General features: G+C 38.9%; 1 protein-coding gene across 4 annotated transcripts in view; it reads right to left on the bottom strand.

The window, feature by feature from the left end:
• FGD4 (FYVE, RhoGEF and PH domain containing 4) overlaps positions 1-26,003 on the bottom strand; it is a 207,052-nt gene that overhangs the window by 71,358 nt on the left and 109,691 nt on the right. Inside the window, exon 1 of one of the 4 annotated variants that reach the window (XM_069490063.1) lies at positions 16,166-16,325. The exons of the other annotated variants lie outside the window; for them this stretch is intronic. Coding sequence (XP_069346164.1) covers positions 16,166-16,181 — 16 coding nt within the window. The 5' untranslated portion in view covers positions 16,182-16,325. Of the gene's footprint in view, positions 1-16,165; positions 16,326-26,003 lie in introns of those variants that run through there. 4 annotated transcript variants of the gene reach the window in all.

Below are 26,003 nucleotides of genomic sequence, written 5' to 3'. Positions count from 1 at the left end.
TTAAAAACATTTTTAAACATATCTCTTGTTTAAGGAAGAAAAAAAAAATCAAGAAATACGAAGTTGTTCTTATCGCTGATGGCAAGAAATCATATCAACAAGCTCTTTAAAGTTGAAGTGCCGCTGTGTTTAGTGCTTAGTTCTCTTCTCTCTCCACCTGCACTCACACTTCCTTATTGATCTCTGCCAGTTTCATGCCTCCTACACTTACCATCTCCACTGCAGAGCTCTTACCTAAATTCCAGATTTATACATTCAACCACCTATGCACACCTTAAGAGTCACCTCACAACCACCAGACCCAAATCTGAACCCTTGGTCTCTTCACTCTCACCCAAAACCAACTGTCTTAAAGTTTTCTCCATCTGAGTTAATGGCAACTCCACCTATGCTTAGGCCAACACCTTGGAAGCCCCCAGAAGTTCTCTCTTTTTCTCTCATACTCCACATCCTATCCATCGGGAAATCTGTTGGCTTTACCTGCAAAATGGTTCCAATTTCGACCATCTTATCACCACGTCCAGTGCTATTAATAATATTCTGGCGCAAACTATCATAATCTATAACTGAATTACAGCAAGGCTCTCTACCTGGTCTTCCTGCTCCTTCCCTTGTCCCCAGTACAGTCCGTATTTTCAAACCAGGACCAAGGAGATCCATTTAAAACACAAATCAGATCTTGTGTTTAAAATTCCCTAAGGGGACGGGGCTCAGTGGCTCTTGCCTGTAAATCCCAGGGCTTTGTGAAGCTAAGACAGGAGGATCACTTGAAGCCAGGAGTTCAAGACCAGCCTGGACAAGTAGCGAGACCCCATCTCTACAAAAAAATTAAAAAACATTAGCTCAGCATGGTGGCACATACCTATAGTCTCAGGTACTTAGGATCCTGAGGTGGGAGGATGGCTCGAGCCCAGGAGTTTGAGGCTACAGTGATCTATGATCACATCGCTGCACTCCAGACTGGGTGACAGAGCAAGATCCTTTGTCTTAAAAATAAATAATAAAATAAAATAATTCTCCAATGGCTCCACATTTCACTGAGAGTAAAATCTCAAGGCCTTACAGTGATTTGCAGGCTGTAAGTGATCCAGCCGTTGTCCCAGTATCACTCTGATCTTATCACCTACTTATCACCCCTTCTTCATTCTACTACAGTCCTGCTGGCTCCCTGTTGTCATCAAACAGGCCAAGCTGCCTTAGGGCCTTTGGTCTAGCTGTTCTCGGCTTGAATGCTCTTCTCCCAGATTATTCAAATATTGGCTAAGATTGCATCTTGTCAACATGGACTACACAGACCACCCTATTTAGTGTAACTGCTATTCCTACCATGCTTTGCAGTTTATTTTTTTCCATAGCATTCAGCATCTTCTACCAAAGTACATTATTTATTTTGTCTACTTTCTCTTTTCCCTGGTTAGAAAGTAACTCAGGGGAGACAGCAATCTTTGTTCCGCCATGTCCCAGAAACATCACCTGTCACATAGTAGATGCTTAATACCTATTTGTTGAATAAATGAATTCTAGAGACATGTTTTCTGAATTCTGACTATAAGGAAATATGTAGTTTAGAGCCCAATCTATACAAACTTTTAACTATTTCCATTTTTATCTAAAATCTGAAATATTCAGGGTTATTTCTATACAAATCCTAAATATTCAGAAGAAAGTAAAAAGGTTTGTACTCAAATTTCTTTACAACCTAGAAGATTTCTAAACATCTAGAATTGTGGAACTATCCAGATGTCTGTCTTGAGGAAAACAGCAGCAGCAAAAAACATTCAGCAACTGACTGTTTCAGTTTGTTATAACCTGTAACTTTATTTACATTTACTAGAGTCACTAAATAAAATGCACTATAGGCTGCTAATACTTTATACATATCACTCTGTGCTACCTAACGTTCAAGAATGTTATGCTGTCAGATAAAGCAAATAGCTTGACATCTTTAGAGTTCAAAAGCAATATGAACTCTAAATAAGCCTTGAAGGTAGATAATTGCAGGTATTCAATATTTTTAAAGATTGAGCATAAATAAGTGTAAGAGGCAACCTTTCCTATTGTACCATTCTTAAGTATATACAATGATGTGCGTATGCAATTGAGGTAAAAATGTCCAGCCTTTGAAAACAAAAGTAATTTTTAAAAACAGTGATCATTTTTAGAATAAAATATTCATTTTATTTTCCCAAGAGCATATTCCATAATTATTTACTTGATTGATTGCTATCCTGGAGGGGTGAAAAGGAATACTATTGTTTGTGGTCACTGAAAAGTTACAATTCTGTTAGATTATCTGAAACACATCCGGCTATGCTAGCCCTAATTCCAATTTTGAGCAGGCACTAGTAGCTGTTACGTAGCAGACGGCCTGTGACTACAATGTAAATGTGGGCACTGTGTGTCTGAATCCCAGCTCCACCACTCGCTAGGTGACCATTTGGTGTTAAATGCTGTGCATCCCTGCACAGAAAGGTTACAAGTGCACAGTGTGATGACTCCTGCACTGGGGCTGGTCAGTGTGCTCTGCTGCACCTTAGCATGCTGTTTTCTTAGGTGCAGACCAAACTTACCCCTGCATCAGGAAGGGAACTGGAGGGAGCTCTCTCACACCCCAAGCACGCACTGATGGAAGTTCCCCTTTTGGCTGTGTTCTACTAAGAATGTTAGTCAAGATTACAGAAAGCGCTGGCTATTTAAGGCACACCAATTATTACTTTGTGTCTGCAGCTATGACCAAAGCGGAAGGTGGGAGCGGAGAGAAACCACAATCAATTACATATGTTTCTTTCTGCCTGCTTGCAAAAGGCAATGCTAGTTGACACCATCTTGAGCCAGAGGAGGTTCATAGGCTGCTGTGCTTTATCTGAAAATTGTTTCCAATTCATCATAACAACACCCAATCTTGGTCTCCTCTTTTATTGGTAAGCATAACTGCATAGAGGAGACTGGGCCATAAATGTATTAAAACACCCTGTGTTACTATAGTGCTGGTGGTAGGAAATTGTCCATCCATACAGTCAGATAAATTCTGAATTTGAAAACAGTCACATTTTCTGCCAGAGCCTAAGATTCCTTAACAGTTTTGAGCATTGATATTAATGAATATACCATGAAGATTTTTAAGTATATCATTATTCAGCAGGGCCTGAAAATTATGTCAGATTTTCCCCATATGATCATCTGTATCAAAAGGCATCTCAGGTGCCACGTACGTGCACACCTAGGCGGCTTCCCTTGGTCCCTAGAGGCAGGGCATTTAGCTATGTGAATGTCAAGTGTACTATTGTAGATTATTAAACACTAAATAGACTCTTACAACAATTTAAACAGTCTTCAAGCCACCCCTGTCATAAAACTATCATTTTCCTGGGGTCAAATCCTGCTAGGGATCAGCTGGATCAGTCAATCAGCTGGGTGACTGACTGACTTTCTCCATACTTTCATTTCTTCATCTGTAAATGAGAACCCATAGGGTCCCTAACAGTACCCACCACAGAAGGCTGTTGTGAGGATTACACTAACTCAAGTACTAAGACAGTAGCTGGCACGCAGCAAAACCTGTGTAACTATTTGCTATTATTACTGCTTGTATAAGACTCCCTGCTGCATGATGCAGGGTGGTGATGAGGGCACCAGATCCTTAGTCTCTGCTCCTCCAGCCTTTTGAGACTCCTGCCTCCTTCAATGCCTGTGCCATCTGCTTCTATGTGCCCCCACTACCACCTGAGGTGTATTTTCCTAGCACCCAGCCCTCGCTCGTGCTACTGCTCAGCACCTGCCGTTTGCTCCAGTGCCCAACCCCTCCGCTGCTCTCTGGGATTACAAATACACCATTATGAAGAAATACTGTCAAAATCATGACTTTTTCACAAACTAATACAATAATGAATTATTCACAAGTGTACAGACCTTGTACGTCAAGCACGAATCTCTTATTCAATAAAAATGATAACAGCATTAGTAAAGAAAAAATGATGTCTGACAATTGATAGAGAGTAGAATTTACCGCAGATAATTCACGTCCACGGTGATTTAATCATTATCATCCTCACAGGATTGCATTATTGTAAGCGTGTGCTCTGGATTCCATAAACTTTTTTCCTTTTTCCCCTGTTTGACATTTCTGCGTGTGTTACTATCACAATTGCTAGTTTTTGATAATAAATCATTTTCTGAAAAGTATGTTGAAGTGCCTATGACCACTTTAAAAAATGTCTTTTGTAGAAATTTGGATGGAACTGGAGACCATTATCCTAAGTGAAGCATCTCAGGAACAGAAAAACAAGCACCCACATGTTCTCTCTACTAGCTGGGAGCTAATGGATGGGCACACACAGGCACAAAGATTTAAAGGTCACTGGAAATCAAGAAGGGGGTAGGGGTAAAAACCTAGCTGTCAGGTCCAATGGATACTATCTACTCAGGTGACAGGCACACTAAGAGCCCTGACTTAAGCACTATAAAAGGTATCCACGTAACAAAAACATTCATACCTCCTTAATATTTAGACATAAAACTTCAATATTTAATTTTAGTAGATCTCATCTTTTTGCCTCCAAAGTACAAACTGTAAACATTGAGAATATCCAATGATCAACAGCAAAAAGAGTGACAAAACCTATCAAGCTGCTTCTTTGTTTCATTCTTTTTCTCCTTAATTAAATGCACTGAGTGATAACTCCCTAATTAAAAGTGCCAGGTACTCGGCTAATTACTGGGGACAGAAAGACAAATAAGACATTATCCCTACCCACCCTCAAGGAATTCATGGTTAAGGGGGAAAGAGACACGTCCAATTCCATAAGCATCTGGAACACCCGCCTCCCCACCCCACCCCCACCCATCCCATCCTCAGCTGACTGTGGTTAGGAGGCAACGGCACCAGCCCAGGCACAGGACGAGAAGAACCTGAGCTCTGGCGATGCAGAGGGTGCAGAGAAGAGGAAAGGTGCTGAGGAGAAAATCGAGAGGGGACTGGCTGTAGAAGGCAGGGACAGGAGGAGCAAAGGATGATGCTTACGGAGGCTCCCTGCTAGCACGACAGGGAAGCAGTGCCTTTCCTTTTAAGAACGCAAGAATATAATTTCATGTGTGATGATTTCGCCAGCCTGTGTGACCGTCTAGGAGGCACAGTCTGTCCTGACATTCATTAGGTTCGGCCATCCCTAAACACTCCATGTGCCCTTATTTTTCAATCTCACTGTTAAAATTTTTAGATATATTCCCTTTAGTACTTTCTTTTAGAAACCATTTCTATTTGCATTTTCAGTGGGGGAGAAGCCTATTTGTCTGATTCTGGGCCAAGAATACAAAGGCTCTGACTCTTCATTATTTTTTGTTGTTTTTAGTCTAATTATGGGCTAAATCACTTGTCCTTAGTCCTTTAAAAGGGCTGATTTCCTTAATTCTGTTAATAGCAGCAACAAAAATAATCCAAATGACCATGATTGAAAGAGGAAAAAAAGCACTTGATAAGAGCCTAGAGAACTTTTTTGGATGCCTGCTGCCAGTTCCTTCAGAACTCAACCGGGTTAAGAACAGTTCTTTAAAGCGCTCAGGTGAAAAAGTCACAGCAATATTCATAGCACATGCCACATGCCCTGGGACTTTTCCCAAAGTATGTTCTGTAAAATGCTACTCTCACAAGAGGATTCCTCACCTCCCCTCCATCCCTGGCCATACCAGGATTCTCCACGAAATATTGGTGACCTGTCAAATTTTAAAGCTTCATATTTCATACTCATAACACCAGTGGGCATATTAGAGGCTCTGACAAGTTCTGCAATAGAAAAACCCGTTTCACTTTGAACCCGATGTTTGTCCAGGAAACCTTTCCACACAGAGCTAGTGCGTCTTGGAACATGTTTTGGAAAAAGCTGCCCTAGGGACTCCTTCCCATGTTCCTGATGCTATGCCTTGGCTATTTGCCATACTTTCCCATTTCCATTACTGGCACCTGCTCCTGACTTCCCAGTAATTATCTTGATCTTGACTGCCTTCGTGACCCTGACTTTGAAATGATGAACCGAAACTTTAACCTGCTCGTAGCCTTTGGACCTGACCCCACATGCTCCGAGCTTTGTGGCTGCACAGTCCCACAATGCTCTGTCCACAAAGGCAGCACCAGGACGGAACCCAGGGTGTCTGGGTTCTCTATGCATGGAGTCTAAAACTAGAGCAGCCCTCAGCCTAAGCACTCTGACCGAATCACCTTCTGTAATTCTACCAGTCTGCTTTCTCTTCATTCTCCACCTCCCTCAGGCCTCTCACCTGCAAATTCCCCCAACAGAACAGAACAGACAGGGAGGTACACAACTTAGTAATCACAGGAAATCCCCAAAGGAATTTTTCTTTCCTTGACATGGATATAAAATAAATCTGCAAGCCACTTTAAATACAAGATGTAAAGTATTTCAATAATCAACAATACAGAGACTAGTAATATGTAAATGCAGAATGGATGCAGTTTTATTTCATTGAGACAAGTATAACAAGACCTCAATATAAAAGAACATCACTGGCCTTTAATCCTAAGTAATGAACAGATGTACTGTTCCTTTGCTTTGTTGCCTCCTATGGGTTTAAACTCCAAGAACAGGAAAAACACTTGACACCAGGGCTTTTGATTCCAATGTCACTCTTCTTTCCACTACAACCAATGGCTCTGTTGTCAGGTCAATATGTGTTTTGCATTAGAAATGTGTTCAGGATTTGGAGCTGTATTTGTAGTATTTTGGGGCTATGAGGACCCATCAGTACTTGTTCGATTACACTAAAGACTACTTGCCATGTATAAGTACTACAGTGATTTTAAATCCAAAGGAATTGAAATAAGCATTATTTTGAGAAACATTCACAGAAAGTACTAAAGATACCCTGGTGTATCACAAAACTGAGTTTAAGAAATTCTTTGAGATTTTAAATGAAGTCTTAGGATCTGTTCTAAGAAATTAAGATAATAATGACTGTCCACAGAGTGAATTCAGATCTTTAATTCACTTTAAGAATGCTACCAAAACCCAGCAATTACAATCTGCTACAGACTTCGAGCATTTCCTCTCCATGGGAATGTGTTCCAACTAATTCCCCTACTGGGAGGGTTAGAAGCTGTAGAAGAAAAGGTTAAGAGTTGTATATAAGCATTAATTCAACAGGCATTCTTGTGATACCTTGCAATAGAGGGAACTGGAGCAGGTAAGTGACAGGGACCCAGTGGGACCAGTAAGATCCTCAGCCTACTCTCAAAGAATCAACTCTCCAGTAGGAATATGAAAACACCCCTCTATCAGGGTCTGTAATCTACCGGTCATATGCCCAATCCAGCCCCTCCACTTGTTTTTGTCAATAAAATTTTACTGGAAGAAGGCCACACGCATTCATTTACACATTGTGTACGATGCTTTCCACTACACGGGTAGAGTTCAGCAGCTGCAATGAAGACCACATGGCCTACATAGACTAAAACATTTACAACCTGGCCCTTTACAGAGAAAGTTAACAGAGCCTGACCTAAATAAGCAAAGCAACAAGCTATGAATTAGTACTATAATTTCCCAGTCTTGGTTCCGTCCCCAGCTAGTGGTATGACCTTGAGCAAGTAAAACCTCTAGGTTTTGGGGAACTCATTAGCACATCACAGCACAGTTGATCTAGTACATCTTGGCTTAGAACCCACTTTGGGATGTATTTAGTAAGTTAACACTATTATTTGGTATAATCTTCAGTTTCTTATTGTTCTAAACCTTGCATGCCTAGCATGCTATTAATACTATTATGTCTGTTGCCTAACTAATATTCTAAGCAAAAATTACCTTCTCCAGCTATCTGCTGCATGTGAATCAGTACACCAGAAGTGGTTAGCCACATCTAAAATCATTCTTCTTAATTAGTGGTTCTCAACCATAACTACAGTCAAAATCACCTGTGAAACTTTAAAGATGAGACCTGCAATACCTGGGCTGTACCCTAAACCACCTAAGTCAGAATCTCTGGGTGGCAGAACCCAGGCATCAGGGTAGTTTAAAGCTTTCCAAGTGACTCCAATGTGCAGGCCAAGTTGAGAACCACCATTCTTGGTGTTATGAAAACAGACTTGGATCAAATTGGTATTTGCAGTGGAGTCTGTATGAAATGAATACCATAATTTTGAGCTCTTAAGATAAAGTTCCACCAAAATTATAAAATGAGGACACCATGAAGACTTACCAATTTTAATCAAAATTATTTAGGCTCACAGCACCTTACGTGCCAAGTATGAGGCCCTCTTCACAGGTGATAGTAAGCTGATCTGACCTTAGAATCAATCCATTTGTGACATAATACATTTTTTATCTTTGTCTCTGGTTTCTTATAAAAAACAGCTCCCCAAACCCCAGTAATTTCTTAAGTGACGGGGTTACTAGGAGCATCTTTTGTTGATAACAAAGAGCTCCTAAAACACTTGGAATTTCCTGGGTGACAGGACCTTCTTTTGTTCTAACGAGGTGGGGACTCTTGGTGCAACCCGAGGTAGCTTCAGGATGGGGCTGGTTGCTACAAAAACCAAGCCTAGAACCTTCAGTCCCACTTCCCCCAACCTCTGGGGAGGAAGAAGGGCTGGAGATTAATCATCAATTATGCCTACACAATCAAACCTCTAAGTGACAAGGATCAGGGAGCTTCCGCGTTGGTGAACACAAACTCATGCCAGCAGGGTAGCACACACTAACTCCACGGCGCAGAAGCACCCATGATCAGCAACCTTTTGGACCTCATCTTATGTATCTCCTCATCAGGCTGTTCATCTGTGTCCCTTATAAAATCCTTTATAATAAGCCTGCAAAAGTAAGTAAAATGCTTTTCTGAGTTCTGTGAACCGTTTTAGCAAATTATCAAACCCAAGGAGAGGGTCATGGGAACCCTCAATTTACAGCCAGTCAGTCAGTCAGAATTACGGGATGCCCAGAACTTTCGACTGGCATCTGAAGTAGGGTTAGTCTTGTGGGATTGAGCATTTAACTTGTGAGATCTGATGCTCACTCTAGGTAGCTGATGTGGGAATAAATAAATTGTAGGATATCCAGTTGGTGTCCAGAGTTGGAGAACTGGTTGTTGGTGTGAGGAAAACACCCACATTTTGGTGTCAGAACTGTTCTGTGGGTAGAAAGAGATCATACCACCACTGGAAAAAAACCTAAACATCTCCTGGTTTATATGAAAAGCCACCAATCAGGAGCCTGGAGAATTCAAAAGAAGGAGATTATGGCCAATGGAGAGCATGTAAACCTCCACTATGGAAGGAGAAACTTCTGAAACGATGAAATTAAAATTTTTTATTGACTTCAAAAAGCGTAGAAGAAATAAAAACAGATGTAGGAAAAGAACTTGAAGGGCAAAAGTAAGTTTTTTTTCCTAAGAGTCATAGCCAACTCATTTATTCAAGATGTCTGGTTTATAAATTGACCATAATCTTGGCTTTTCCCCTTCCCTCTGCCCACTGCCAAACTATTTTCCATTTATTCACAACAAATTTATCTACAGGTCCAGAGAGGAGAAGAAAATCAAACTGCTCAGTGTTTCCTAAGTTTTGACAAGGACGAGGTTAAAACCAAATAAAATTGTTTTCAATTATCTCAATCACAAGTCACAAAAAAGGAACAAATGTTTCTCTTCACAAAAGGGAAAACACGGTCTTTTCACAGGCAAATCCTCCCTGACTCTGTAGATCTTCATTAATGTCATACTTGCTTTTCTGGTTTATTTTTCTGAACTCCATTGCTCTAAAACCTGACTTCCAGCAGCTAAAATATCCCAGCCTAACACTACTTCTGTAAACCAATGTCTGTGAGCTTTGCCTGCTTAAAATTACCTCAGCCCACTGTCCTTCAACACAGTTTTGCTGTTACTGACGCTGGTCGTTTATTTGTTGAACCTATAGTTTGCTTCCCGACAATGATGGGTAAAATGAACTCTACCAAGCAGGAAACACTCCTTGGGACCACCTAGTTCTACTTTAAATGCATCAATACTATCACTTGTAGTCCCAAGGTCAGGAACAGCCAGACCCGCTGTGAAATGCAAGGCTATGTTTATATGGGAAGTGCATTTTTTCCCTAGGAGAAAACAGGGTGGATTAGTAAAACTAGAGGTTGAAAGGTCAAAATTTTAACATTTATTTTACGACCGTGGGAAACTTACTTAACTTCCTCATAAATTAGAGACATATTCTGACTGCTCTAGTGACACTCCTCAGGCATAGGTCACAGGTAGGTAGACGCAGACCCAAAAATTGTATTTGACTGTTGGCAAATTTTACAAACACATCTCACAAATTGGATGGCTCTCTAAAAAAAAGGCTTGGTGGCACCCTCTGCCCTATCGCAATACTTTTTGATATTTTCTCTTTTAATATAAACATTAATATAAATCCCATTGTACTAAATATTTAATATTTAACATCTTACAAAGTTAGGTATTTGCTTTCTTTACTCCCTGCTGTGGAATCAGACCAGTAGGCCTCACATTTTTTTCTAGACCAGGAGCACAATAGCATTGTGTGTTAAGCTTCTAACACTGAGGGGGATTGTTTCAGTCATGCAAAACTTAAGAGCAAATACTGCATCTAGCTTATCCTTTATTTCCTATATTTTTTCTGGCTAACAGAAGGAGGAAGTCAGGAAGAAAAAAAATGAGCCAGTTCAAAGATAACCACTTTTCCAATTCTGAATTTTAAAATGACATTACTTAAGTCAAATTTGGCTATACCTAACTCATTTTTTGCATAAATAAAAAGTTTGTTATTCATTTAATAATGAAACCAACTTATTACTGCCTTGCTTAAAATGCTTTAACGGAACAGCAAGGCCTTGGTAGGGGAAAAAACACCCTCTAGTTTGCATAAAGGACCCTTCCTCTTCACCCTCAGACTTCAATATTAAGGGCTTAATATCCATGTACTCAGAACTGTGCACCCTTAATCCTCTGGCCACATTCCTGTCTTGTCCATTCCTGGAATGTATTATCCTCTTTTCATACGTTCCCTTAGCTTGATAGTCTTTCTTTAAATGCATTCATCAATATCTAGTTCCAATGCCACCTTTTGTGAGGAAATTTCCTTGACTCAACTCAAAAGTCTTTACTCATTTTCAATTATCCAAACACCTATTCTGCATCTCTATTATGACAATTGTCACCATCACTGCTTGTAGATGTACACGGGGGGGGGGGGGGGGGGGGCGCGAACTTAAATTTCCTTGAAGGCAGCGGTATTAAAAATGTTTAAGGATCGAGTCTAGTGAATACAGTTTATTTCCTGTCCCTAAGCATATCTTGTTACCATTCGGTATCTAAATACTTAGTCAATTTTAGACTGAAGAGATACTAAAAATATCTTCTTTGCTGGGTATTTTTATCACTATATTGCTATTCTAAATTAGCAACTCTGATGGAAATAAATCAAGAAAACTGTATGGGGCAATATTAAAAGAGAAAAACATGATATTCCATATAAATTAGTAATTTCACCAGTTCAGTAGTCACTGGGGGCTCACATTTACAAAATAACAAAAATAACCATTTTCAAGCTTTACAAATTTCTTTTTTGCTACAGTCAAAATAGATTTCATATTTCTAAAAAGTCACATGATCTATTAACATTGAGATCAAGTATATTATCAATAGCAAATAATATTTCATAAATTAACTTGGCTATAGATTTTCAAATAAAGGTTAACTTCCAATTATCCAGATAAATTTGGACAGAAACTGTAGGAAGCATAAGTATACAAATAATGCTCACACTGTAGTTCACGTCTACCCCTTCACATCAAGCTTCACAAGAACTATTAAGAGGAAAGGTTTCTATACTACTTTTTATTTAATGTTCATTCTTTTCCTATCTTCCTCCTACAACAGTGTTTCAAAGAGTGGAATGACTTCAATCCAGGAAGAGAAAAAACACACAAAAAACAAAGAGGTGGAAGTATCCCCTTAATTAAGTACATTTTTAATAGCAAAACATACATCTTGCCACAATTTTCTCCATATAGACAACACCAAATTTCTTGGTTTCGCACCCCAAATCTTCTCCCCTATCTCTTTCCTATCTTCCAACATAGCTCGTTCATTCATCATCCAAAACCACGTGTGGGCCCCATCCACAGACTACAGTCTCACTAGCCCCTTCCCCACTTTCTGTCTCAGTTCTTTATCTTTACAGTTCTTTAGATCAACTTGGCCTCTGAGACATCTAATGGAAGAAACTCATTTCTATATCATTTTTATTTTTGTAGAGATGGGGTCTTATTCTGTCACCTGTGCTAGAGTGCAGTGGTGAGATCACACCTCAATGCAACCTCCAACTCCTGAGTTCAAGCAATCCTCCTGCCTCAGCCTCCTGAGTCACTGGGACTACAAGTACAAGCCACCACACCCCGCTAATTTTTTTTTTTTTTAAGAGGGGGGTGTGTCTCACTATGTTGCCAAGGCTGGTCTTTAATTCCTGGCCTCAAGTGATAGTCCTACCTCAGCCTCTGAGTTGCTGGGATTACAGGCACGAGTTGCCACGCCCGCTGGAAAGAAATCGTTATTTACATTGTGCTCAACAATGGAGACCAGAAGTTAGCCAGCAGGGATATTTACGCTTTAAAAGAGAATTGGGGGGAAGAAATGGAGAATACTATACATATTTATAATTTATTAACTTCACTTATATTTCTGCCCATTTCACCTTAAATTTCCTAACAGATTATGAATATATGCCAAAAATAATAAATGGGGGAAAATTTCCTAACAGAAAAGGGCATACGAATATTAGAAATGAATCCATTCAACACATATTAACAAAGCACCCAGTATATATCAGTTACCTTTCGAGACCCTAGAGATACAGCGTGAACACCACAACAAAAATAGCACTTATATAACATGCTAAATGGTAAAAAGTGCTGCGAAGAAGGTAAAGTGGGGTGAAAGCGAAAGTGAGCCATTGGCTGGGGGGCTGTTAGTATATCCTATATCCAGGGAGGGCAAGGAGGCCTCACTGATAAGGTAACAGCTGAGCAGACAGGAAAGAAGTGAGGCATACAGGTATTTGGGGGGTTAGCATTTCAAGCCAAGCGTAAAACTGCAAAAATCTGTAAAACTAGAAGCATAGTTGATATGTTTAAAAAGAAACAAGGAAGAGAACATGAATGGACCAGGGAGCATATCTGACGCTGAGGTCAGAGAGTCAATGGGGCAGGGGTACGGGCCAGAGCAGGGCCTTGCATATAACCGAAAGGACAGCGGCCTCTTTCTTTGATAGACATGGAGATTCACGGAAGGTCTGTGAAAAGATAAGCGAAAATTATCTCTCTTCTCTTTCTAACAGTGCACTGGGGTGTTAGAGAACAGACTCGGGAGGCGTCGGGTAGATAGGAGGCTCCTGGGACCAGCCAGAGGAAAGCTGGATGCAACCTGAAGCAGAATAAGAGCAGTGGAGACAATAGGACGTGGTCAGATTGACAGATCTTCAAGCAAGATTTGTTGACAGATTGAATGTAAGTGGAAAAAGATTCAAGACTAATGTTTCTGGCCTGAGCATAAGAAACAACAGCTGCTGCATAGGTGGTACAGGTGAGCATAGGTGCCTTCCAAGAAATGCTGCTATATAATGACATGGAGGAGATGGACCTCGAGGATAAAGTGGGTTTTTTTTTTTTTTTTCGTTTAAAAAATTTTAAAATCTTGTCTGTACTTAATCTCTAAGAGGGTGAAAGATTCATTTTTCTCAGGCTGGGTTTTAATTACCACCATGCGGAATGACCAACTTCCAGGATCAACACTGTTTTTCTTCTCATAGGTGTTTTCCTTCTGCCTGCTTCAACACAAAACCAACTAAAGACCCCGGGTCAGGTAGCAGGGGAACAAACATAGAATGACCTGATCTAGAAAGAGCTTAATCAGTTCTGTGATGGGGGATAAATCAGAGAACATACCCAAGCTAGGGCAAAGACATTTAAAATCTACTTCAGCCAATACAAATTAGCCCCTTATTTTATAAAGAAGAAAGGGCACCTAGAGTAAAGATGGTTATCAGAGGTGGATCAGGAAGGGGGCAGGGATGAATCAGTGTACAAACCACCCAAGAAAAGTCCTTTTTATTTTTGGAATAAATGAACTCAACTTTCCCCTGGTTTATTCCAGGAGCTTCCTATCTCCTCCGAAAGTCTATTCTAGTATCTAAGAAGAGTCGGTTAAGTTTAAATCTTAATCCTAGATTGCAATTTAAATCACATAAAAGCTTGGATGTGTGTGTGTGTGTGTGTGTGTGTTTTTCCCCCCAGAATATTATGGGAGTACAAACACTTTGGTCACATAAAATGCCTTTGCACCACCAGAGTCAAAGCTACAAGTGCACCCATCCCCCAGAAATGCATCGCTCCCATTAGGTGTGAATTTACCCATCCCCTCCTCCCACCTGCCCGATTTCCTGGTTGTATACTACATGAAGATCAAATCATCATCCCTCCAAAAAACTGCACAGTACTTGCCATTGAGTCATCCATCACACTCTATCGTATTTCATTTATTCATGTGAAAGAGTCTGCCTGCAAGCATAAGCTTTAAAAATAGAAGTTTTTACAGGTCATTTAAAAAAGATAAAATTTACAAATAACATGTACACTAAATATGCACATTTAAAATATTTCTTAAATGACTTAATAGCAATAAAAAGTACCCAGTGGTGTAGGCAGGAAGTGCTACATTACTGTCTCTTAAGTTTAAAAACCTTAAAAGGAACTTTGTAGTGGCCACTCTCTGCAGGGTGTTGTCTATTAAAACAGAATACGAGAGACAACAATTTCTCCACATTTATCCACATTGACCTCTCAAGCTCCATCATCTTCCAGTTCTAGCAGCATTTCTCTCTCCTGTTGAGAGCTGCCTTCTCCCATCATCCCTGCTTAAAAATGGAATGAGCAGGGACAGAAGCTATTGCAGGAAAAAGAGAACTTAAAACTTCACTGAAGAAGAAAGAAAAATACTTCCTTTTTGCTGCATTTCTTCTTTAAAAATTTTTCATAAAGTATGATGGTAAACTTTGGAGAGATCACACAAACCCTGAACTTTAGATAAGAAATAGTGGAACCCCTGCAAAGGAATCCAGGCTTCGGTCTGGATGGTCCTGGGAGCAGGGACAGGCATGGACTAGGCTGCTCAATCCTCTAGCAGCTACTAGAACTTGGGAACAGAGCCAGCCAGGGCTCCGCAGTGCAGGAGGGGCCTCCGCTCTCCCGCTGCAGCGCTAAGACCCACCCCACCGTCGGGCGTTCACACTCAGTGCCTGCCCTCCAGAGCCCAAGGAAAGAGAGAGAGACACCCGAAGAAACTGTTGGTGACCACAGGGGACTGCCAGTGCTAAATTTTAGTTCATCTTGTTTAGGAGTGCAGACATTCTTCGGGGTGGTTTATACCCATCAGAAACAATGGGAAAATAGCTAAACAAAATGAACCTATTTCAGCTATTAAAAATATTTTTAGCAGACATTTCCTGTCATGTGATTACACTTCTATCACACAGAAGAATTTCATTTCTATTTGGAAGATTTAATTTCTCATTAATGTGCTCTCTAGAATATTTAAGGAAACCACAGTGGCTTAATAGTACTACTGACAATTTTTAAAAACAAGCCCATGCCTATCTCTGCAACGTTATCTCAGATGGAAAAACAAGTAATACTCCCCCAACTTTGCCAAAACAAGAGTGGGACGGTGGGAATTTTTGTTTGTTTTAACAGAACAATGCTCCATGCAGTAGCACTAGAAAGATGATTAGTGGTAAACATTTCTTAACTTTGTTCACACCAGAAACAGAAGGAAAAAGAGAAAACTTTTGCTTTCTCTCTCTACATTCCTCCCCGCAAATGACTGAATTTTCATACTTTACTAATGTTAGTAAAAACGAGCCAGAGAAATACATCAAACAAATTTGTGTTCGGTTAACACAGACGAAGCCTCCTGAGAGCCAGAAACTGTGGACAGTACGTATTTTAACCTCGAAATTCAAAAACAATGTCAATTTCATTCTTAACTTTAAAAGGAAACCAAACTGCCACTTTTGTGTCTCTCAGCATGCTGTATTATAAAGTGATCAACACACTGAAAAAAAAACGAGAAAGAGCCACTAGAAAATGAAACCACTTACCTTGATTAGTGGACATGACTTCACATACACCGAAAATAGTCTACTCTGGCTTAATAAGAAAATATTTGGCTTTACTCTTTTAAAAGTTCATGTGATAAAAATCTCACTCCTTGCTTTAAAGCCTTGGGGAAACTGGAGATCACTCTGGAATCTGCCAGGAGCTCCGACCAGTGCACTGTGACTTCGGTGCATTCTTAGAACTTACAGCTCAAAGACAAAACTCGTGCAAAACATGCCACGCCTCCCTGCAGGATGCGCTGCTGTGCACTGCATCCAGTATATGAGCATGGACAGAATTCTATTTATTACAGTAAAATAAACAGCAACGAAGGCACATGGAACCTTCAAATGCACTAGAAATCCAGTTGGGAATAGGATGGTTTATAAATGGACTAATGCCTTAACTATTAGTAATGCTATAAAAAAGCTCACAGGAAAACAGTTTGTTTCCACTTTAACAGAGTTCCTGTCCTGGACCAAAGATGTTATAGATTCAGGATTCACAAGCTTAAGATGTTTAAAATCTTATTTTGAATGACCTTAAATGCCATTTTGCCATTTCTGACTTTTCTCTTTGGCATAGTCCATTGATTTTGGTGAATAAAAAGTACAGACGTAATAAATACTACAGAAAAATTTCCTAAGGAAAACAAGTTTTATAGGTAATTTCATAACCTTGCTTAACTGGTAAAAACATTTCTTGCTCATTTTTATGCATCTCTATAATTTTACATGATTTAATCAACACTTTGAAATTTTCTCATGGCCTTGAAAAATTAGAATTAAAATAGCTACAAAATAACAATGAGGTATTAATAATAAACTGTAGCTAGACATCTCTCTCACTGAGGAAAATCACCTCTCCAATTCCCTTCTCAGGGTGTCCAAATACAGTGATTTTTTTATTGTCCCCAGGATCACCTAATGGCTTGTTAAGACACACATCGCTGGGTCCCATATCCAAAGTTGCATTCAACTGGCTGGTACACAGTGGGCCACAGAATTTGCATTTCTAACTAGCTCCCAGGTGTTCCTGACCCTGATAGCCTGGGCCTTAACTTCAGGAACCACACCTTGAGAAACAGTGAGCCAGAGAATTGCTGGGGTGCGGCCTTGACTCACGGACTGAAGGCTTAGAGTGCTTGCCCAGTCGTACCCCAGCTAGGAATCAGTGAATGTCACAGCAGGTGCACAATGCCAGGATGAGGCTGAGGGGTTTGTTCTTCTCCTTCAATACGTGGACACATTCACAAGGGACTCTTGGTAACGTCTATCTACTCGCTAGAAAATGTGAGTTATCAATCATTTTTAATAAAAATTGTAATTTTTAATAAAAAATGTGCATAAGGTATGAATAAGCTTTATAACTAATCTAAAAGAATTAAAACATGGAGAAAAGAAGTCAAAGAGGAAAAAAACCCGAATTGTCTTTTATTCCTTTGCAAACTTCACCCGTATGTTTTTCAGTTTCACCATGGCAGGGAAACTGTTTAGATTTGATTCCAAGACCACTTAGCCTTGGCAAATTTCAGAAATGTAAAAACCAGAATGTTTCCCTGTCACAAAAGCCCCAATGTCTGTCTGTGCTTCCTGAGCTTTGATAGCAATGTTTAAATTTATAATCTCAGGTTTGGTTTTCAAGCAAATACTTTTTTTTTTTTTTTAATAGCTAACATTTCCCTTATGCCAGGTGCTACGTTAAGCACTTTCCATGCGGCATGGCATTAAATCCTCAGGGTAAGGTAATCATTTATCACCGTTTTACAGAAGAAAACCACTCTGTAAGGTAGTAATCATTTGTCACCATTTTGTAGAAGAGAAAATTAGGTTTAAGAGGTTAAAAATCTTGGCCAGTCACACTAATAAAAGGATAACCATAAAGAAATTAAATTCACTTTTGTAAAACAAAGGAAGATATAATGGTATACTAGTCACCCCTTACCTGTGGTTTCCCCATTTCTATAGTTTCAGTTACTGTGGTCAACTTCAGTCTGAAAATATTATGTACAATAAGGTATTTTGAGAAATACCACATTCACATAATTTTTATAATGTTACAATACATTCCTATAATTGTTCTATTTTATTGTTATTACTGCTAATCTCTTACTGTGTCTAATTTATTCTAAGTATGGATGTAAAGGAAACAACACAGTATATATGGGGTTTGGTACTATCTGTGGTTTCAGGAATCCACTGGGGGGCTTGGAACAAATTCCTTGTGGATAAGGGTGGATGACTATATTCACTTTTGAATCTTTATAGCTAAAAGCCAGAACCCTAAAACATGGTTTACAGGAGGAAGTGATAATTAAAATAAAACTATTATGATTGACTCTCAATTGTTCATGAGTGGAAAATTTGCAATTATATGCAGCAACTACCACAAACTTAAAAGAAAATTCTAGGCTACCCAATAGTAGCCATGGCAGTTGGGAATACACTTAATATATGACCAAGCAATCCCAACTCCTAGGTACTTACCCAAGTGAAATGAATACTTACACTCAAATAAAAACCTATACATGAATATTTACAGAGGCTTTATTCATAATCACGAAAACCTGGAAACACCACTTGTGCTTCGCCTAGTCAATGGATTGACAAACTAGGGTACATCCATACAATAGCATAGCACTCAGCAATAAAAAGGAATGAATTAAGGATACTCTCATATGCATTAGAAAGAAGCCAACTTAAATGTATCCCCAAAAGGGTGAATTTTACTATATGTAACTTATCCCTTCATTTTTAAAAAATTAAGGAGCAAACAAAAGCAATTTCTTAAGAAAGCAAGAGACAAGGAAGCTGACAGTTTGTCTTGGAGAGTGTAAAGTCAAAACTAAAGGGTTTTTGGTACATCCATTGCCCTTCAATAGCAGAGATAATCACTGTTAACTGTATCCATTTTCTGTGATTTTTAAAATGCTGATGAATTTTTAAGAAGTGACCTAGTTAAATCCCTACGCAAAGTCCATTTGTGGAAGCTGAAGTTTCTGAGAACACATTGAAAATGACTTTTTAAATAGATATGTTTAGACACCTTAGTTAATTTATTATTTGTCATAGCTGTAAGTCCTTGAAAAATACCCAAAATCCATGCTAACTCCTAGCTATTCATGAAATACCTTGTGCTCTGAAGACTTACGAGCTGTCATCTGGCCCTTCACATCTCCTCTTTGCAGAGATGTTATTTTTGTACAAATTCCATTGAAAAGGAACTTATAAAGCTCTGCCAAATATTCACATGGTATTTCGTGATTTTATTTTATTAAACTTAAATTTCTTTTTATGAAAGTCTACCTACATTAGATTACCATTTTCCATGGAAATGATACAAAAATCAAGATTTTTGTATGCAACCTGTGTTTCCTGAATTAAAATCTATAAATCTACAATGTTTAAAAATAAATGGAGGACTCAGCATTTTTATTTAAAGCTGACTAGCACATCATCTATCATATAATTGAAAACTTCCATGTATTAATAGCAAAGTTAGCTTTAATTCTTATTTACTAACAAGTATATTTTGGCAATAAAATAGCAGGAAGATTATACCCAATGAATGTTAGTATTTAACACTGCTCAGACAGAGCATGGAATAGGAAAAAATAATAAAAGTACTTCTGACTCTCAGCTATGAACAAAAGAGTGAAATCCTCAGACTGACTCTTCAAAGTTCCTTAACGGGGGCAATCCCCATTCTCATGGAATGAATCTAATCTGAATCCTAACCTGTGTTACACTTGTTAGTATTCTAATAACAATCTAATAAAAACAAATGACACTTTGGTATTAAAACAATCCCCTCAATGGCTTAAAAATACTTTTTAAAAATAACCAATTGATTCATGATTTCCATTTTGCATGTGTGTGAGACTTCATGAAATGAGACTTGGAAATTCTGGAATGTATGCCAAGTAAATCCTGTTGCTTGAATATTTTGGTACCAAATTGTTTTTGCATGGATGCTCAAAGCAAACCTATTATGCCCGAACCTCTTTTTCTCTAATTAAAAAGTTAACAAAAATATTTTCTATTACCTCTAACTATATGTTGAGTTAAAGTCACAAAGACACAGTACAGTAGTGGGCATTGTATATCCAAAGATTCCATATTTGAGGAAGATACAACTAATCGCAGATCAAAAATACTCAAAAAATAATAAAAAATACAACAATAAAATTTCAAATTTTCAAAACACAGCATAGGCCGGGCGCGGTGGCTCACGCCTGTAATTCTAGCACTCTGGGAGGCCGAGGCAGGTGGATCGCTGGAGGTCAGGAGTTCGAGACCAGCCTGAGCAAGAGCGAGACCCCATCTCTACTAAAAATAGAAAGAAATTAGCTGGACAACTAAAAATATATATAGAAAAAATTAGCTGGGCATGGTGGCGCATGCCTGTAGTCCCAGCTACTCAGGAGGCTGAGGCAGGAGGATCGCTTGAGCCCAGGAGTTTGAGGTTGCTGTGAGCTAGGCTGACTTCATGGCACTCACTCTAGCCCGGGCAACAGAGTAAGACTTTGTCAAAAAAAAAAAAAAAAAAAAACAGCATAACAACAATTTGTATTGTACTTACTGTATTAGGTTATTTCTCTTTTAATGAAATGTCACCCCACATTTATTAGGTACTATAAGTAATCTAGAGATGAGTTAAAGTATACAGGAGGATTCACTTGAGTTACATGCAAATACTATGTCATTTTACAATATATACTTTAGGATGCACAGATTTTGTTAAGGACGGGGGGTGGGGGGGAGGTTGTGGAACCAAATCCCATTTGATACAAAGGGATGACTACATATTGTTCAAAAGAACTTTTTTTATCTCTAATGTTATCTGACCTTAATAATTCTCTTCCAATAAAAAAATATAATCCTAGAGAATAAAAACACTCTCCTAACATAAATAATGAAACTGATCCATATATCCCAATTTATAGTCTGTCTGATCTTATCTATAAGGATTCCATGCATCGCGCCCTCACTTCGTATGTTCACATACACTCAGCTGTAAACAGACTTTTTTTCTGCTGATGAAATAGAATTTTTAATTTCAGACAAAATAAAGAACCACAAGTTAAACATGACAAACAGGAATTGTTTAAACTCACAAAACATCTCCCCTAGGAAGACATACAAATTTTTATGCATCTCATAACAGCAGTGAAACAAAAAACCGGCACCTATTAAAGGTACAGGTAGTAACAGAGGAAACCACAATCATGATGAGAGATACCAAAGTGCTTCTATTATTAGAGGCATTCAGAATCACAATGGCACGAACACTGGCTACAATACACTGGGCCCTAATTAGGTTCCAGATAGTTTAACAGAACTTCTTTTTCTTTTTTTATTTCCAAGTATTAGAGGGGTACAAATGTTTTTGGTTATAAGGATCGCTTTTGTAATGCTTGAGTCAGAGTTTTAAGTGCGCCCATCACCCAGATAGTGTTCATTGTACCTATTAGGTAGGTTTTGCCCATCTCCTCCCTTCTACCCCCTGATTTCCACTGAGTTATACTTCCCTCAATGCACATGTGTGCTCAGTGGTTAGTTCCAATTTAATAGTGAGTACATGTGGTGTTTGTTTATCCATTCTTTAGATACTTAACTTAGGATAATGGTCTTGAGTTCCATTCATATTGCTGCAAAAGGCATTAAGACATCTTTCTTCATGGCTGAGTAGTAATCCATGGTAGGCGCATATATATATATATATATATCACATTTTGTTAATTCACCCATGAATTGATGGGTACTTGGGTTGATTTCCACATCTTTGCAATTGTGAATTGTGCTCCAATAAATACGAGTGCAGGTGTCTTTTCGATAATATGACTTCTTTTCCTTTAGGTAAATACCCAGTAGTGGGATCGCTGGATTAAATGGTAGTTATACTTTCAGCTCTTTGAGGTATCTCCACACTACTTTCCATAGAGGTTGTACTAGTTTGCAGTCCCACCAACAAATAAGTATTCCTTTCTCTCCACATCTATGCCAGCATCTGTTGTTTTGGGACTTTTTGATAAAAGCCATTCTCACTGCAGTTAGGTGATATCTCATTGTGGTTTTGATTTGCATTTCTCTGATGATTAGAGACCTTGGGTATTTTTTCAGATGTTTATTGGCCAATAGTCTTTCCTCTTTTGAAAAGTTTCTGTTCATATCTTTTGTCCACTTTTTAATGGGGTTGTTTGATTTTTTTCTTGCTGATTTGCTTGAGTTCTCTGTGCAGAAGCCTTTTAATTTAATCAAGTCCCATTTAATTTTTGTTGTGATTGCCAATGCGGTCTTCATCATAAACTCTTTGCCTAGGTAAATATCTAGAAGAGTTTTTTCAACGTTTTCTTCTAGAATTCTTATGGTTTCGTGCCTTACATTTAAGTCTTTTATCCATCTTGAATTAATTTTTGTGAGTGATGAGAGATATGGATTGTTTCATTTTTCTACATGTGGCTATCCAATTTTCCCAGCACCATTTATTGAGTACGGATTCTTTTCCACAGTGTATATTATTGTCTGCTTTCTCAAAGATCAATTGGATGTATGTGGATGGTTTTATGTTGGGGTTTTCTGTTCTGTTCTATTAGTCTACATCTCTATTTTTGTGCCAATACCATGCTGTTTTGGTTACTGTAGCCTTGTAGTGTAGTTTGAAGTACGGTAATGTGATGCCTCCAGATTTGTTCCTTTTGCTTAAGATTGCTTTGGCTATTCGGGCTCTTTTCTGGTTCCAAATGAAGCACAGAATTATTTTTTCTAGATATGTGAAATATGACATTGGTATTTTGATGGAGATTGTACTGAATTTGTAAATCACTTTGGGAAGCATCGATGTTTTAACAATATTGATTCTACCGATCCATGAACATAAAAGTTGAAAGCAGCTCCACTAAGAACTGGAACAAGACAAGGATACCCACTGTCACCACTTCTATTCAGCATAAGCGTGGAAATCCTAGCCAGAGCAATCAGACAAGAGAAAGAAATGAAAGGTATCCAAATTGGGAAAGTGGAGGTCAAGCTATCACTTTTTACTGATAACATGACCTTCTATCTGGAAAATCCCACCAAGAGACTCCTAGAATTGATAAATAAATTCAGCAAAGTCTCAGGTTACAAAACAACATACACAAATCAGTAGACCCCAAACTCCAGTAACAGTCAACCTGAGAATCAAATCAAGAACCCAGTACCACTTATAACAGCCACAAAGAAACTAAAATACCTAGGAATATATTTAACCAAGGAGGTGAAAGATCTCTACAAAGAGAACTATGAAATACTGAGGAAAGAAATTGCCAGTGCTAAAAACAAATCTAAACAGTCTCTAAGTTGGTAATAGTTCCTCTCTTTCAGCATTTTTCCTCTATCACAGTCCACTAACTACATTAAAATGGTAATAAGAAAAAAATTACAATAAGATAGTCATGGAACAGATGATGTCTTCCAAGAAGATACCATGTTAAGGATTAACTTCTGTTATACACGAGGTCTGGCCAGCCTCTGGGATATGTGTGATGCCCCTGGCCGTGTGGCGGCGAGACTGCAAAGGGGCCCACCACCTCCACCTCACCGCTGCTTGTCAGAGCTCATGGTACAGGCTCCCAGCTAGATACCTTCCACGTGTATGCATAGAGCAGCTTGACACTACTTAACTACTGCATAATGTTCCATAGTTTGACTATGTCATAATTTAAGTAAATTAACTAATAAACATACTTTACTCTTTATAGTTTATTATTTTTAAAATAAGATCATTCTGATAAACATTTCCCTACACTTGTACAAGTATTTCTGTGGATGACTAGATGTGGGCTTGATAGCTCAATGGTATAGGAATTATAAATTTTGATAACTTACTAAAAACTTTACCTCCCAAGAGATGATACCAATATATAATCTCTCTTCCCTTTACCTTTATACTAGATTATTTTAAAAATCTCTTGTTTTCAGATGACAAAGAATGGATGAGTAAATATGTTGTAGATTTATGTGATGTAATACCATATATGAGTAAAACAAATGAACTACAGCTAAACATCCATGTGGTCCAATCTCATAAAAAAAAGTGGAATGAAAAAGTCACAAAATAGAGTATGATTCCAGTTATGTAAAGTTTTAAAGCATAACAAAAAATGTTGTTCATGGACACATGGCCTTATGTGGCAAAATCAAAGGGAAAAGCAAGGGTGATTAGTATTTTTACAGAAAACTTCTTTGGATTCCACTTAATCAATGCCAAGTGATGATTCAAACTGGAAGAAGAGCTGTGTATTTCTCATATGTAAATCACATTCACTAATGAAGTATAATAGTTGGTCAGGCATGGTGGCTCGCGCCTATAATCCTAGCACTCTAGGAGGCCAAAGCGGGAAGATTGCTTCAGCTCAGGAGTTAGAGACCAGCCTGAGCAAGAGCAGGACCCCTGTCTCATATTTAAAAAATAAAATAAATACAGTAGTTAGAAATGTTTATTTCTCTTCTCTGCTCCATCCCTGTCCCTCTTGCTTCACCCAGCTCTAACAGAGTGTCACTCTTTACAAATGCTTTCATCCATACCTATCCATGATGATGTCCACCTATACAGGATTCTAGTTCTTAGGCTGCCATGTATGGCTAGCAAAAAACTACTACTGCACAGCCGGGCATGGTGGCTCATGCCTATAATCCCAGCACTTTGAGAGCCCAAGGCAGGAGGATCACTTGAGGCCAGGAGCTCAAGAGCAGTCTGGGCAACATTGCGAGAGCCCTGTCTCTACAAAGACTAAAAAAAATTAGCTGGGTGTGGTGGTGTGTGTCTATAGTCCCAGCTATTCAGGAGGCTGAGGCAGGAGGATCACTTGTGCCCAGTTCGTTTGTTTCAAGGTTGCAGTGAGCTATGATGATGCCACTGCACACCAGTCTAGGCAACAGAGTGAGATTCTGTCTCAAAAAACAAAACAAAAACAAATAGATGAAGTAGTGGGGTTATGAGTACAGAGTTTCAGTTGTAGAAGATGAAAAAGTTCTAGAGATGGATGGTGATGGTAATGGCTGTACCAATATGAATGCACTTAATGCCACAGAACCATACACTTGAAAATGGTTAAAGTGGTAAATTTTATGTCATGTATTTTACAATAAAAAAATTATTGCAGGCTGGGCACGGTGGCTCACGCCTGTGATCCTAGCACTCTGGGAGGCCGAGGTGGGTGGATTGTTTGAGCTCAGGAGTTCGAGACCAGCCTGAGCAAGAGTGAGACCCCCGTCTCTACTAAAAATAGAAAGAAATTATATGGACAGCTAAAAATATATATAGAAAAATTATCCGGGCATGGTGGTGCATGCCTGTAGTCCCAGATACTTGGGAGGCTGAGGCAGAAGGATCACTTGAACCCAGGAGTTTGAGGTTGCTGTGAGCTAGGCTGATGCCACGGCACTCTAGCCTGGGCAACAGAGTGAGACTCTGTCTCAAAAAAAAAAAAAAAAAAAAAAAATTATTGCAACTAGAATATTTTCCACCGTAAATTTAGGCTCCTCAACCTCAGCCAGCTTCTACTTGCTGTTCCCCATCTTGTTTGTTCATAATTAATCAACTCTCCATCACACTCCACTGCTTTTAATATTCCTTTGCATTCTCTTTCTTCACCACCTACCCTGGACAACTGACTCATGAGGGAGCTGCAGTTACTCCACTCTGCAGAAGATTCCAAAACATCTGTTTCTAGTACTCCAGCTTTGTGCTCTCATTCCTAAATGTCTGGACAACTGCCTCCTTCAATGAAGGAGGGACGTTTAAACTTTATCTTGAAGGGTAAGTAGGATTTCACTAGACAGCAAAAGGAGGGAAAGG

Source organism: Eulemur rufifrons, chromosome 16 (genome assembly GCF_041146395.1).
Source record: "Eulemur rufifrons isolate Redbay chromosome 16, OSU_ERuf_1, whole genome shotgun sequence".
Taxonomy (NCBI): Eukaryota; Metazoa; Chordata; class Mammalia; order Primates; family Lemuridae; genus Eulemur; species Eulemur rufifrons.
The sequence above is the reverse complement of the archived record's forward strand: the minus strand, read 5'-3'. Positions and strand labels throughout refer to the sequence as shown.